Genomic DNA, 16,113 nt, shown 5'->3' on the forward strand with positions numbered 1-16,113 from the left:
TCATTATCTCTCCAGTCTTCTCTGTACTACTTTTGGTCGCTGTGTGAGTTTATTGTGCCCTGTTGTGCTTTCCTTACTCAGGGCATTATTGCCAAAGTAAGAAGTGCAAAATACTGGCACGCTTGAGAAACTCCAGTTTTCAAGATATCTTGAATTATCTTTGAGTAGCCAAGTTGTTGGTACTGAAGGGTAACATAAGCAAATCAAATATCAAGAGGAAAACCTAAAAATGAAATTGAAATATATTGCAAAACAGTCCTTTCAAATTTTATTTACAAAAAGCAATATTTATTTGTTAATTTTATTTACTTCTTTTATTTTTATTTGTTAATCTTCTATTATATCAAATGAAATCTGGGTAAGCCATTCTTATTGCTTGATAGCTTACCACAGTTTTATATTTAAGTCTCGGTAAAAATTGAATTCAGCCTTTTGTTAATGGTATGCTGTCTAGTGTTGTCTACTTAAAAGCACTTTGGCTAACATCCTAACATGCTACTTTCAGGCACTATTTTGAATTTGTTTTCTATAGTTGCTTCTGAGACTTTGATATCTAGTTGCTAAAATACGAACTACCACATTTGAGCAGCGATACCTTTTAACCAAAAAAGTTCTTAATGCTTTAAAAGTGGCTTCAGGAATAAACTCATGAAGAGGGAGGCTCTCAGCAAGTTTCTGTGGCTGCTCTCAAATGCTTTAAAGCTTTTGGATTTTCCATTAAAAAAGGGGTTTATCTTTTTTTTTTTAATTATTAATTTTTTTTTTTTACTATTGATTATATTTGCATTGCAGTATCATCTAGAGGCCACAGCTCCACTGTGCTAGGCTCTTACAAACACCTAGTAAGAGACCGACCTTGTCCTGGAAAGTTTACAATCTCAATACGTAAGACCAGACAAAGGGTAGAAGAAAGGAAATAGTGCAATCCTCATTTTACTGATAAGGAACTGAGGCACTGGGATCATTTTTGCTATGGTACTGCTCATAATGTGCAAGGCACTATCCAAACAAATAGTAAGATACGTTCACTGCAACTAGAGTCCTTGATTTTCACTGGTAAACTTAAAACAAAATTAAGGGAATTAGGGAAGTTGACTGGACCGAGGAACTCAAGGATCAGAATGTGAAGGAGGTTTGGAATTAGTTTCTGCAACTTTGACTTAAAGTATCTGGAGCCTGCATCCTGAGCAAGGGGAAAAAGCTCATAAGGAACAGTTGCAACCAATACTGGATGAACAAGCATCTCAAACAGGTTATTAAGAGAAAGCAGAAAGCCCACAAGGAAAGGAAGAAGGGGTGGATCAGCATGAAAAGCTACCTCTTTGAGGTGTGGAAGTGTAAGAATAAAGTGAGAATTGCCAAAAGCCAAGCAGAGCTGGACCTTGCAAAGGAAATTAAAACCAAAAGTAAAAAAAAATCGTTGGCCATATAAATAAAAAGAAAACAAGGAAAAAAGAAGAGAGACCACTAAACACAGAGGATGGAGTGGAAATAAAGATAATCTAGATATCCAACACCTAAACGAATACTTGTCTCAGTTTTTAATAAAGATAATGAAGAGCATAGGGGCACTGGCAAGGTGACTGATGGGAATGAGGCTATGGAAGTAGAAATTACCACATTCAGGGTGGAAGCCAAACTCTGACAGCTTAATGGGACTGTAACAGGGGCCCAACTCCACCCCAGCCTCTTCCCTCCAGAAACCGCATGGACTCCACTGGGTGTGTTCTCAGTGAAACTTTATTTCAGTTTCCCTTCACCAATATCACCACAGTCTCCTGCGCTCCCACATATTTACAATATTTGCTGAGCTTTAGGCCCTTTCAGCAGGACTTGACGGGAACAGAGGTCTCCCTATCTGAGGCCTCTGTATGACTAGATTCTACTAGCCCTGTTCCTCCCTCTCTCCCCTCTGCACTTCCTTCCTGTGCCTCTTTTATCATCTCTGGGCTGATTGGGCCAATTGAGTTCTTAGCCCATCAGCCTGATTAGCTAATTACCCCCAATCAGCTTCTTCTAGGGCACTATTTAGCATCTAAGTGACCAAAGTGCAGGTTCACCTACTCTCTCCCTGCACTCTGTCACAGGGACCAAAACAGGGTGCCCAGATAATCTTCCTCCAAGAATATTAAAGGAACTGGCACATGAAATTGTGATCCCAGTAGCAAGGATTTTTAATGAATCCATAAACTCAAAGCTTGTACCCTATGACTGGAGAATTTCAAATATAGTACCTATATTTAAGAAAGGAAAAAAGTGATCTGGGAAACTACAGGCCTGTTAGTTTGACCTCAGTTGTATGCAAGGTCTTGGAACAAATTTTGAAGGAGAGTGTAAAGACATGGAGCTAAACAGTAATTGGTATGAAATACAACATCGTTTTAGAAAAGGTAGATCATGGCAGCCCTACCTGATCTCTTTCTTTGAGAAGATAACTGATTTTCTAGACAAAAGAAGTGCAGTAGATATATTCTGTCTGGATTTCAGTAAAACAGTTGATACAGTTCCACATGGGAAATTTAGTTAAATTGGAGGAGATGGGGATTAATACAAGAATTGAAAGGTGGGTAAGGAACTGATCAAAGCGGAGACTAAAGTGGGTCATACAGAAAGGTGAACTGTCAGGCTGGAGGGAGGTTACTATTGGAGTTCCTCAAGGATCAGTCTTAGGACCAATTTTATTTAACTTTTTCAATAATGACCTAGGCACAGAAAGTGGGAGTGCACTGAAAAAATTTGTGGATGACCTAAAATTGGGAGGTACTGCCAATATGGAGGAGGACGAGAACATCATATAAGAAGGTTTGGACAATCTTGAAAACTGGAATAATAGAAATAGGGTGAAATTTAATAGTGCAAAGTGGGACTAACAACAAGAGTGGTTGCTATAAGCTGGAGATTTAACAGTTGGAAGCAGCAGAGGAGGAGACAGACCTAGGTATATTGGTCAATCACAGGATGACTATGGGCCACTAGTGTGATGCAACCCTGAAAAAGGCTACGACAATCCTAGGATGCATTAGGCAAGGTATTTTCAGTTGCAATACGGAATTTTTATTACTAATGTACATGTCACTGGTCAGACCTCATCTGGAATACTGTGTGCAGTTCGGGTCTCCCATCTTTAAGAAAGATGAATTCACACTGGAGTGGGTGCAGAGAAGGGCTGCTAAGAGGATCAGAGGAATGTAGAACCTGTCCTACGAGGGGAGACTTAAGGAGCTTGGCTTGTTTAGCCTAACAAAACAAAGGCTGAGGGGAGAGATGATTGCTCTCTATAAATACATGAGAGGGATGAATACTAGGGAGGGAGAGGAGTTATTTAAGTTAAGCGCCAATGTTGACACAAGAACAAAGGGATATAAACTGGCCATCAACAAGTTTAGGCTTGAAATTAGATGAAGGTTTCTGACCATCAGAAGAATGAAGTTCTGGAATAGTCTTCCAAAAGGTGTAGTGGGAGCAAAAAACCTTACTTGTTTAAAAAATCCTAAGTTTATGGAGGGGATGATATGATGAAATTGCTGACAATGGCATATGGCCCATCCATGTCTGCTATTTAGCAAATCTCTCTAATGGCTAGAAATAGGATGCTAGATGGGACAGCTCTGAGTTACTACAGAGAATTCTTGCCTAGATGTCTGGCTGGTGGGTCTCACCCACATGCTCAGGGTCTAACTGATCACCATATATGAGGTCAGGAAGGAATTTTCTTCCAGGGCAGATTGGCAGAGACCCTGGGATTTTTTCACCTTTCTCTGCCGCATGGCTCCCTTGCTGGTGTTAACTAGAGCAAATGGTGGATTCTCTGTAACTTGAAATCTTTGAATCAAGTTTTGAGGACTTCAGTAACTCAGCCAGGGGCTATGGACCTATTGCAGGAGTGGTTGGGTGAGGTTCTGTGGCCTGCCATGTGCAGGAGGTCAGACTAGATGATCATGATGGTCCCTTCTGGTCTTAAGGTCTATGAGTCTGGAAACAAATGTGTTTACCATTTGAACAGATTATGAAACATTTAAATGACCACAGTGACTGTCTGTGGCTGCTGTTCACTGAGGAGCAAATTTCTCTAGCCACTTCTGAAGCTTTAAATGTTTTATTTTTGTTATTAGAAAACTAAGCTAAAATGGCTTTTTGTTGTTGGGTGAAGTGAATTCATAATTCATAGATTCATAGATATTTATGTCAGAAGGGACCATTATGATCATCTAGTCTGACCTCCTGCACAACGCAGGCCGCAGAATTTCACCCACCACTCCTGCGAAAAACCTCTCACCTGTGTCTGAGCTATTGAAGTCCTCAGACATAGGTGAAAGGTTTTTCGTGAAGTGGGATGTGCAGATACCATGGGCTCCTGCTACATTTCCCACTTTGTCCTGTAAATCATCTCTAATTTTCAGGTAACATTGCTGTACTTCATAAATTTAAAAAACATCTACTTGTATAGATAGATGGTCCCAAGTGAGCCAACGCACAAAGAAGGTTTGTTTCCCCAATTAATGGCACAGTGAGCAACTGTCACACTAGTGCACCGCTAGAGGAAATGATTAAATCAAATGAGAGGTACCAAACCACTGTAATAGAAGTATCAGTGTTTCTGTTTTGCCGTAGCATTATCCTGTGACAATGTTCTGGTTCACTGACAGTATTACTTAAACAATTCAGCAGTAATTTGAAATGGAACATGTTTTGGCTAAATACCATTTATTTATTTTGCACAGGAAAACGCAGAACTGCTCACAAGCCTCATTCAAAGCCAAAAGTGTCAGATGTTTTTGAGGTACAGTTTCAAGAAAATGGGACGGATACAAAGTCCAAGGGCTGTTCCCAATCTGAGGAGGAACTGTGGGCCCGACTGGAAGAGCTTGAGAGACGAGAAGAGATGCTGGGTGAATTTGACAGGTATATTACTGTTGCAAGTTTGGGATGAAAGATGTAATTAAAATCCTTACTAGTATGAACAAATAGGTGCTTTTTGCAGTTGATTTGCTTAAATCAGTGATGGTTGAGGAGCATTACTGCATGTTTAAAAGTGAATGGTTGTTGATTTTGTTTCCATTATAAACTGAGAAAATCCTAAAAACATCCATTCAGAACTCTGCATACTTTTTAATACCTTAAAATTCACAAAAATAAATACAATGTGAAACTTAAAATAAGCTGCTCATAATAAAGGAAGATCTCTGTACAGAGCCTCAGAGTAGCAGCCATATTAGTCTGTATCCGCAAAATAAAGGCATACTTGTGGCACCTTAGAGACTAACAAATGTATTTGAGCATAAGCTTTTGTGAGCTACAGCTCACTTCATCGGATGCATTCAGTGGAAAATACAGTGGAGAGATTTATATACACAGAGAACATGAAACAATGGGTGTTACCATACACACTGTAACGAGAGTGATCAGGTAAGGTGAATTATTACCAGCAGGAGGGTGGGGGGGTGGGGGTGGGGAACCTTTTGTAGTGATAATCAAGGTGGGCCACTCCGCTCCAAACTGAAAAAGCCTAGGTACATACATTCTCAGCTGTAGCAAAACTGACCGTAAGAGGAGAACTTAGTGTTTCTCTCTCTGATTCTGGGAAGGATTTTTATATTTAGTGTATGAACCCTCGGTGGTAGTAGGCTGAGTGATACAGAGGGAGGCTTAGCGTCTCTCCCTCTGGCCCAGAGAGGGTTAAGTTGTAAGTTGCTCTTTCAGGAGTTAAAAAGTGAAGTTGCTCTCTCAGGATCAGATGGCAAGAATTATAACATTCAAAAACCAGTCGGAGAACACTTCAGTCTCTTTGGTCACTCGATTACAGACCTAAAAGTTGTAATTCTTCAACAAAAAAAACTTCAAAAACAGACTCCAACGAGAGACGGCTGAATTGGAATTAATTTGCAAACTGGATACAATTAACTTAGGCTTGAATAAAGACTGGGAATGGATGTGTCATTACACAAAGTAAAACTATTTCCCCATGTTTATTCCCCTCCCCCCTTCCTCAGACATGCTTGTCAACTGCTGGAAATGGCCCACCTTGATTATCACTACAAAAGGTTCCCCGCCTCCCGCCCTCACTCTCCTGCTGGTAATAACTCACCTTACCTGATCACTCTCGTTACAGTGTGTATGGTAACACCCATTGTTTCATGTTCTCTGTGTATATAAATCTCCCCACTGTATTTTCCACTGAATGCATCCGATGAAGTGAGCTGTAGCTCACAAAAGCTTATGCTCAAATACATTTGTTAGTCTGTATGGTGCCACAAGTCCTCCTTTTCTTTGTACAGAGCCTGACTGACACAGACTTTCTGTGTGATCGGGATGTATTTAATTTCTGTATACCTCCGTTCCCTATCATTGAAATGGGGACGATAAAACTTCCTTACCTCAAGTGTATCGTGAGAGTAAACTAATTAACGTTTGTGAGGAGTTAGGATTATACAGTTATGGAGCCTATAAACACCCAGATAGATAGATAGATAGATAGATAACTAAAAGAATTGGACTCTAATTATGAGGGTGAGTGAAGAAGGTTGGAACATAAAGGGCCAGATTTTCTACTGGAATCCAGCCCCTGAGTGGTACAGAGGAGCTGGAATCTGTCTGTAAATGTCCAAGAAGGAATCCCCTCATTCTCCTGGCATAGGGAAACTACCCAATGACAGAGGCAGCTCCTGTGACTACTGCCTCCCTCCCATGCCCGTCATAGAGGGCACAATGTGGAAAGGAGGTTGGAGGATTGCAGAGTAGAGTTGCACTACTCCCATCCTCCAGTGGCATAGGGGCCATTTGAGACCCTGTGCCAGGGTGTGAGCTAGAGCAGCCCTGTAGCTGCTTTCACTGGCCCTGGGGCTACTGCAGAAAGGCCCTTGATCACGGAGCTGTAACCAGCTGCCTGACGCCCTAATCTGTCTCTTGCACTGATTAGAGCTTGGTTGCAAGAGAGACTCCAGCCCAAAGTGTACAAGATGGGTAAGCTAGTATTATAGTTGGACCTTTCGCATTTCTGACCTGTTGTGTACAACTCTTCAGTAAACAACTTTTTTAATTGTGAATGACCATCCTTAGAGCAGTTTTGGTCCTAAAGCAAAAATTATGACTTAGGACCAGATTGTGGCTCTCTTGTTTGTATTGGTAAGCATTTCGTTATTGAAGTGGTTCCATTATGAGTAAGGGCTCCACAGTCTGGCCCTTAAAAAAGAATTATATCATGCATGATATTGTTCTTCCCTAGTCTCTGCCAGAAAATCTCATCTCATAAGTAAAGGAAATTATTCAGTGGCTTCGTATGTTGTTCTGTAAGTTATCTTGTTAGGTTATGATATGTATTGATTAGTTTTCTTTCCTTAAGTATTTTTTTGCCTTTTATAGGACACCTGATACAACTGAGGCAAATGGAGAAGATACAACCTCCTCTGAAGAGGAGAAAGAAGATAAGACAGATCTGAATGTGGTACACAGAGTGGAAGACTCTACTACTCAGGACAATGTACAGAAAGAAGTAACAAATTCAGAATTGTTCAGTGGTCAAGTTAATGGCCCAAGTCATTATCACAGTGATGATGAAGATGATTTAGCAGTTGATCATTTTGTACCAACTATATTTTTCTCTCATACTGTTGAACCTAAAAGGGTTTGTACTATTACTTTTAATGTATTTATCTCCATATAATGTAGATAGTCTGTATACTACATGCTTTATTGAAAATAGCGTACCCCATAGCGCCAGACAATAAAGTATACGATTGCTTTAATGAGTCAGAAAAAGGACCTACCTCACATGGGTAAGATGGTGTCAGAGTTCAGAGCTGAAGCCAGTTCCTTGTTTACTAGGTTTAAAGAGGCAGGGACCACAACGAAAGCAGCATCCTTATCCTCTGGGGAGAGTGAGTGATGTGTTATCTAGAGCAACTCGTATAGTCAAAGGAAGAGGCAGCAGTGATGTATTCTTGAGGGAGTCATCCAGCCTGCCAGAGCTGACGTTAAATGCTAAAGCCAGTGTGAAATGAAGACTCATGAAGAAATAAGTCAGAAATCTGTCTACATTAAAATTGGGAACAATGTCTCAAGGGAAATGGTGGAAGATCCCATCCCTTGGGAGATTAAAAAGTAATGGACAAAACACTAACAGATATACTGCTTTGGTGGGGTTAGGGGTGGGAGTGCACTAGATGTCCTAATAGGTCTTTTACATCTTTAATATCTAGGATTTTCTCATGTGACAGAAACAATAGTAGCTACCAGTTTATCTGTCATTGGACTCTAACCATAGATTGTACTCCTAACAGCACATCTAAAATGTTACTACAGGAGAATTCTAACTGTTTGAGCTACTTACAGCCCTAGAATCAATTTTTTTTTCTGAAAATGCATTTTATATTTATTTTAGACATGCAGTATTGTAAAATGTAAAAGCCGTCGCAGAATTCAACATGTTGTGTCAAACATTCATGTGAAACCTTGACAATGAGTGCCATGGCATGTCTTGTATTTGGGACCTTGACTATAGACAAAGTTTAATTTGGCTTTTTATTTCAGAAGGTTTCTTTTGCTGCTCTGTGTTTTGAAATCTCCCAGTTCAGTCATGAATTCTCAAAAATGATACCAAAAAGTGATATTAAAGTTCACACACTGTCATATATTTCTAAAAGGTAGCATCCCTGGTCCAAGTGTTCTAAAAATGCCTTTTATATTCAAGAGAAACATTGCATTCAGGGGAAACTAAGCTCTTAATGGTTAATGGAGTTAATAGTTTAGGATGTATGGTTTGATGTATAATCAGGTTGTTTATGCTTACCCAATCCTGGTGCAAGAAGCTATTTCTTGACACTAAGTGCTAATGCATATGAATTTTGCTCATAATATTGAGACAGTGAGTACTGAGAATGTCACTGTCAATACATTTTGTTGTTTAGCTGTAGCCCCCCAGCTGCTTGGATATGAAGAATTCATGAACTGACTTGATCCATTCCCTCGTGATTGCTTGATTTTTATACTCTAGACCAATTTGTGTTTTAATTTTCAGGTAAGAATAAACACAGGAAAAAATACTACTTTGAAATTTAGTGAAAAGAAAGAAGAGGCCAAACGTAAAAGGAAGAATAGCAATGGCAATGGACACTTGGCTCCAGAACTGCCTAACATCAAAACACCAGCAGACATTTACCGGTATGTAATGTATAGTGATGGCTGCCCTGCTTTTCTCATAGCACGCTCAAAAAGTAAGGCCTTCTTTTATGTTCAAGGGTATCCTTTTTGAAGCATCCTGCAGCAACTTTGAAATCTTACCCCAAAAAGGAGCTGCCCAGTGTCTCCCAAAAGAAGCATTTGGAACTGGGTGTACATCTTAAGAAATGAACACTTTTGTGTCTCCTGCATGGTTGTCACACGTTTAAACTGCCACACTTCATAGCTATTGCATGCTGCTTTGCTGAGAGTTACATTTTCTCAAACTAAGAGCCGATCATAATTCCTTTTAGCGGTGCTTTTAAAATTTATCCCACTGCTTCATGCCATATCTTCTGCAACTTAAAGGAATGAAATGGCTCATTGCAAATTGTTTAATTAAACATATTGTCAATCAACTTCCTGTTAAATATTTTTTAAATATAACTGATCATGTCCATCACATTATGCCTTCTTTCTCTTTCTAGCTTCACTCCATTGTTTCTTTCCCTTGACGTATCTGTCTGAGTTATTGTCTCCTTCCTGTTTTCTTACTCTCCCTCCAGCTGAGCATGTTCCTTTCAGCATGTGCTTTACTTCCTCTCTGGTATATTCTCTTTCTCATTTCTTCTCTCCCTACAAAATCTCTTTTTCTCCTTTTCCATCTTTTCCGACTTTTAATTCCAGTCTTTCTCTTCCCCATCTGCTCACAGACACACACCGTTCTCTGTTCACTCCCTATCCATTCACTCCTTCCCCTCCTTCAAAGGGCAAGAAAAATTGACCAGAATTCTGATAGCTAAAGGATTGCACAAAGGACAAAAGTAAGATCGAGACAGGGGGCCAGATTTTTAAAGGTATTTAGGTGTCTAAAGATGCAGACAGGCACCTGTTGGGTTTTCAAAAGCACCTAGATCTGTTGCAATCAGTGAGAGTTAGAATTTTCAAAAGCCTCTAGGTACCTACTTGGCACCTTTCTACATCTTCACATGCCTAAATACCTTTGAAAATCTGTTCAGAGGCAACATCTAGGTGAAAAGTCCAGCCCACCCCCACAGCTGTACAACTGCTGGGACAAGAGAAGGTTTAGGGATTCATGGTGCTGTCTTTGAACCCTGATAAGGATTGGTATGTTTTGTAGTCTTAGGCTAGTAAGTGAATAGAAAATGTGAAACCCTTGAGAAGCAAACAAAAAAATCCCACTTTCGAGCTGCTGAAAGGGAGCTGTTGTACTTTTTTTTTTTTCTATGATCCTGCTTCTGCTCCCACTTAAGTCAGTGGTAAAGCTTTAATTGATTTCAGTGCTGCACTATTAAACCCCATAGCTGACTACTTTTTCCCAGATCCCCCAGCTGCTGTGAGGTAGTATTGTTGAGGTGTGTCCTAAGGTACCTCACCTGTTTTTGAATTCTGCTCCCCAGTGAATAGTTCTAGTACCTACCTCTTCCTCTGGCAAGCTGCAGCAGTACTAAGTTGTCCTGATTCTCCTTGGTTTTATAGCTACCCATAGGGTTTCTAAGAGCAGCAGTGGAAATTAACTGATGCTAGTCAATCATCATTACAGTTTGGGAAAGCTATGAGCAGCAACAGAGGGATGGGAACAGTATCTGTAGACTCAGGAAGTGGACTCTCTGACAGTTCACACTGTTCATTTTTGGAAAGTTTCTTCAGAACCCTATGAACTAAAAACTTATTTTATTTTTAGCGAAAGTGTAGATGCTGAAGAAAATTATGGCACTTGCCTGGGAAAACTTCCTTGTCCTGTGCGAGTAAATGTTTCAAGCACTTGTTTTTATATTCTACATCTGAAAAAGATTTCACACTAGAAAACCTTCTGTTATCACAACATTCTGTTTGGTTTCTAGAAATTAAACCCTCAAAATCATCTTGTGACTATAATGTTTCTTTACATTTTGCAAATCAGGCTGTTCTGTCAAGTGTCTAAGAGCTATACACATTCTTCAAAAAGGGGAGTATACCAGCTAATCCTTTAACAGAGGCATGACAGTGTTTGGCTTGCAGAATTACTCCATGTTCATTAGTAAAGAAAATGCTTTATTGTATCTTTTAAAGGTACAGTATTGTAATACAGCAGTTGAAAAGTTAGAAATGCAAATTGTAATTAATTTGTACAAAAGACAAAGTGAGATAACTGTAAATTTGTCATCTGATCCTGAAATAGTTTATTAAAGCTAACATTTTCCTTTATAGAGTCTTTGTTGATGTTGTGAATGGAGAATATGTCCCTCGTAAATCAATTTTGAAGTCTCGAAGCAGAGAGAACAGTGTTTGTAGTGATACCAGTGAGAGCAGTGCTGCTGAGTTTGATGACAGACGAGGAGTTCTGAGGAGTATTAGCTATGATGAAGCTACTTACAGTGACAACAGTGAAGGGATCTTGGAGGAGGAAGAGGGGCAGGAGCATCTTCCGAAAAAACTTTCAACCTTATCAGGGACATTTGAGGTACATTTTTTGATTAATTATTGATTGTTGGCATGGATAAAAAGGAAAATGTTGGATAGTGTAGTTGCCTCTACCATCAGTTTGTTTAATTTCTTTTTAACTAATTTTCCAGCTCTCCCTACCTCTCTCATCTTTGGGGAGAGATTGCCAGGAGAACCGTTCTTCTCCCTGCACTTATCCTTTTCCTCTCATTGTGGGATAGCCAGCTGAGCTGACTATTTGCCACTTTTGTGTAGCAATAGACAGTATCCCTTCCACTGAGCACTAATTGCTAATCGGAGGGAGGGAAGGCGATTTCGTGTATACTGTAGGCTCTTAATGTATTAACACATCAATTATGGAGAACCTCCAGGGCTTATTTTATATTTTAAAATAAATGGTGTCATTGGGCTCCTCAGAGTGTTTACGGAGTCCCATGACAGGAGGAGGTTGTCCAGTGGACATAGAGCACAACTTTTGGCATTCCGGCCTTTAAGAAGAACCTGCTCTTTCAGGCAAGATGCCATCGAAGAGCCGAACCAAATATATTTCCAAGACTTTGGAAAGTCTTGGGTAATTTCTTATCATAAATGAAAGAGATTGTACGTCACTGGTGCATGTGCTGCAAAAACCATTGAAAATGTTCAGAAATGAGATGTGGCTGCTGCTATGCTATGCATATGGGATTAATATTTTACCTCTGTTTTTGTTATGGAAAATTACAGCAATTTTTTAAAAGTTAGGTTACATTGAATTTTCAGAAGTTCTGTGGACAGAAGGCCTCTTCAAAGGGAAATGGTTTCTTCTGGAAACATAGTTATTTTTAAGAAAAAGTAGACTCATAGAAGACCTATTGCATGCTTTACTCTGTAAACAGCCACATGGTCCTGTTGTTGTAACCCTCCTGCCCCTTTTGTTTTTCTTTCTATCCACTTTGTTGTATTTGTTTAGACCCTAATGCTGCTGAGGGATCCATGTGGCAGCCCTTATGCCTGCATGGAGTCCCATTGACTTTAAAGATATTCAGTGGGGACGTAAGGATCTGCTGGCATGGATTCTTTTGCGGGGTTAGCCCTATAGATGGTAATCTTTTTGGGGCTGAGGCTGTATCTTCTGTATGTTGAGCATCTAGTACACTTTTGGTCACTGTAAAACCATAATAAATCATTCCTATATCAATCCATTCTCTGAATAGGGCATGTATCTATAGTATCTCTGTATTTTTTATGTAATTATATCACACAGAGCAAAATGCTCCAGTCAAAATGAAAGGGACGTTCACTTTTTAAAAAAAAAAAAAATTGTTGTTTTGCTTTCAGTTGTTTTTGTGGTTATTTGAAGTATATTATTTTTCTGGCAACATTTGCCATGTGCTGATTTTTTTTCTTTTTTCCTAATGCAGCAGAACATCAATGGCTATATTTTATTTACCTTTTTATAAAAATGACACTGGTGTTATTGAACAAATCAGCAAAACAGGCACAGCTTTGGGCTTAGTTTAGCTGTTGGAGTACAGCACAAAAAACATTTACTTTTTTGCAGGTCCTGCAAGAAGAGTGACTATTTTGTTTTGCTGTGTTTTCCTTGGCAACTGAGTAACTCTTAAAAGAGCAGATTTAATAAATCTGGTATCTATTCCCTCCCACCCAATATAATGATCAAATCTTGGGTGTAAATTAGTGTACCTTTTTTCTGAAACGCCCTGAACCATTTTTAATTTTTGGCACATAATATTGTGACTTTTTGAAAATGTTGTATTTTATATTGCATAAGCAGAGTGTTATGCATACTGTAAGCCCATGGCTGATACTAAAAGCATTTATGAAAAAGAGATTTTTATTAGCTGCTTTTCAAATTGTAACTATCCTGGCTGTTTGTTTTTTCTTTATGTAGCAAAAAAGCTATAATGGAAATTGTAATTTTAAAATACTAAGCACGTATGGTTTTAGTTGGAATTTATAAAGGAAGAAAAGAATTGGAAATCATTTGTTGCTCTCTTAAGTTTAAACTGCCTTGACCAATTTTTGATCATTTTTGGTAAGAAAGAAAAAATAAAAACCAACAAAATATAGGTAAACTTGTATTCTAGGTGCCATCTTGATGTAATTAGAAAAGGCCACGATATTAAGCCATGAAAATATGACGTATGATCGGAAATGCTGACAGACCTAAAATCTGCAAATTTTTCCCATTTGTTATCCAAGATGAAATTGCCTGTTGCATCATCTATTTTATTTTCTTGAACATGTATCAGTGGGAAGCAATTTTTTCAGATCATTTATGCAGTTAGGAATGTGATTAAGTAGAACTTTTAAAACACTATCTTTCATTCAGATTTCTTTGAACAAGCTATATTTTGAGGTTAATTACAATTTGGTTACTTATTCAAGGAACTACCATTGATTTAAAGATATTTCTTTACTTTTGATTAAAAGAAATAACTATCCTAATAAGGCTAATATAGGGTAATGACCTTATGGGCAAAGCTTCACATCTGCATTTTATTAGCTCATTCTGAGTTTTCTTTTCTCTTGTAGGCTTTTTCTGGAACTGTTATAGAAAAAGAGCCTTTGTCTCCCTTAATACCACACCCAAGCATTGCTCACCCTGTCCTGCCTACCATTCCGGAGCGAAAATCAGAGGAAGTTCTGTCTGAGGCATCAGAAGAAACTACAAAGAGGATTTCAAAATTCAAAGCTGCCAGAATGCAACAGACAAACTAGGCCCTGCTGCCTACACATTGAAAGTTTGAATATTAACGCTTAGTTTCACATTTGTTGAGATTATGTAAAACTATGTGCATTACGCCTAGTTAGTAAAAAGGTATCTTATGTTAATTTGGCATTGTTTATCTTAATAGACCTCTATTGGTGATATTTAAAAAAAAAGAATGTTTGAACACTTCAATATTCAGTTTATTTTGTCAATTTCCCTGTATGTGGTCAGCACCTTTGTATATGTTTGCCTTATGATAACAGCACTTGGAATTATTTTTCAAAGATTTCTCTTCATATGCCATTGGTTTTATGTTTAAACCTAAATATACAGGCAGTTTTGTACCAGCTGTGATGTCCTACTTACCATCTGGACAGTTTTAAAGAAACTTTTCAAATTTCAAATTGATTCAACAATTATATTTCATTACTTGCTTTAGCATTTTAAGACACTCTTGTATCCACATTGTTGTAGGTACCTGCTAAAATTCAGGTTTTTTTCCTTCTATTGAACCTCTCTGATATCTTACTGTACAGATCTCTAAAACAGAATGCTGTGTTCATGTACATTGAAGGGAAGTTTCTTTCATGGAAAATGGTATTTTGTAAAATTAAACTTTTCAAGTAAAAACAAAGCTGTGAATTTTGTTTTTGTTTTTTTGTTGATTTATTAAGAACTGAAAATGTGGAAAGAGTTTCTTCTTTGAAACGCCTCACTATTGCATAGACACACAGTCTGTTCTCTTCCCCTTTGTGTAGCAAACACCCATTCATTTCAGTGGCAATTACATGCACATAGGGAGAGGAGCATAGACCCAGACTATGGTTACAGAATCCCCCGTTTTTATATATTCAGATAATATTTTAATTGTCGTGGAAATGCCCAGAGAGGGTGGCTGCTAAATGTCTTGATGGCTGCAATTTTATTTCAAAACTTAACAGGACTAAGGCGCTGAGAACTGAGGCAAAATGTCTTGAAGCAGCAGATAGACATGATTGGTCTCCAGCCCAGGGTTCTGTGGCTTTAACCATGTGGTTACCCAGGTGACATTCCTTCTACCACCTTGCACAGTTCTTGTTCCCACCAGCATCTGGCTTTCCAGGCCTTGGCCATCTCATTTGGACAGCAAGTCTCCTAACACTACTCCCAGAAAAGTATTTTGGGCCAGGATCTAGCCAGCTCTTGCAGCCTGCGCTCTCGGGTTTGTCTCTGGTCCTGTGGTGTAAACTGTCCACTGCCACACCCAGGAAGGCAGTTTGGGGGATTGGAGACATCTCTTCCTGGTTTTAAACTTAAATTTGTCCCTACATTTTCTTTAATTAAAAAACTCATTATTTATCTTTAAGTTGGCTTTAAAATGCAACTTCCTTGCTAAAACTGCCCAGAACCAACCCGACAGCTCACCTAGATTGCAAACAGTTGTTTTTGCAAGTGTTTAAGTAACAAAGAAAATGTATGATCATGTTCAAAGAGCAACTGTGTATACAAGCAAAGTGAGTAACAACAACAGTGCCTTTGACCTCTTTTACTCACCAGATGTTTAGTGTGCCAAGGTGAAGGAGGACTCTTATCCCATCTTGTGCCTAAATCAGTATGGGCCTCCACCATAACAGTAACCATAAAATCATCCGTGATAAAGTTTTCAGGTGACACAAAAATTGGGGGAGCGGTAAATAATGAAGAGGACTGGTCACTAATTCAGAGTGATCTGGATTGCTTGGTAAAGTGGGCACAAGCAAACAATAGGTGTTCTAATATGGCTAAATATAGATGTATACATCTAGGAACAAAGAATGCAGGCC

General features: G+C 38.9%; 1 protein-coding gene across 2 annotated transcripts in view; it reads left to right on the forward strand.

Moving 5' to 3' along the window:
- The window catches only part of URI1 (URI1 prefoldin like chaperone), a 56,736-nt gene extending 41,872 nt beyond the window's left edge, over positions 1–14,864 (forward strand). The window contains exons 7-11 of one of the 2 annotated variants that reach the window (XM_074968694.1): positions 4,722–4,902; positions 7,360–7,477; positions 9,014–9,156; positions 11,365–11,617; positions 14,134–14,864. In XM_074968694.1, coding sequence (XP_074824795.1) covers positions 4,722–4,902; positions 7,360–7,477; positions 9,014–9,156; positions 11,365–11,617; positions 14,134–14,319 — 881 coding nt within the window. In that variant the 3' untranslated portion in view covers positions 14,320–14,864. Of the gene's footprint in view, positions 1–4,721; positions 4,903–7,359; positions 7,622–9,013; positions 9,157–11,364; positions 11,618–14,133 lie in introns of both variants that reach the window. The other variant, XM_074968693.1, reaches the window with a different exon arrangement.
- Positions 14,865–16,113: the final 1,249 nt, after the last annotated feature.

The sequence above is a fragment of the Natator depressus genome, chromosome 12 (genome assembly GCF_965152275.1).
Source record: "Natator depressus isolate rNatDep1 chromosome 12, rNatDep2.hap1, whole genome shotgun sequence".
NCBI classification, from domain to species: Eukaryota; Metazoa; Chordata; order Testudines; family Cheloniidae; genus Natator; species Natator depressus.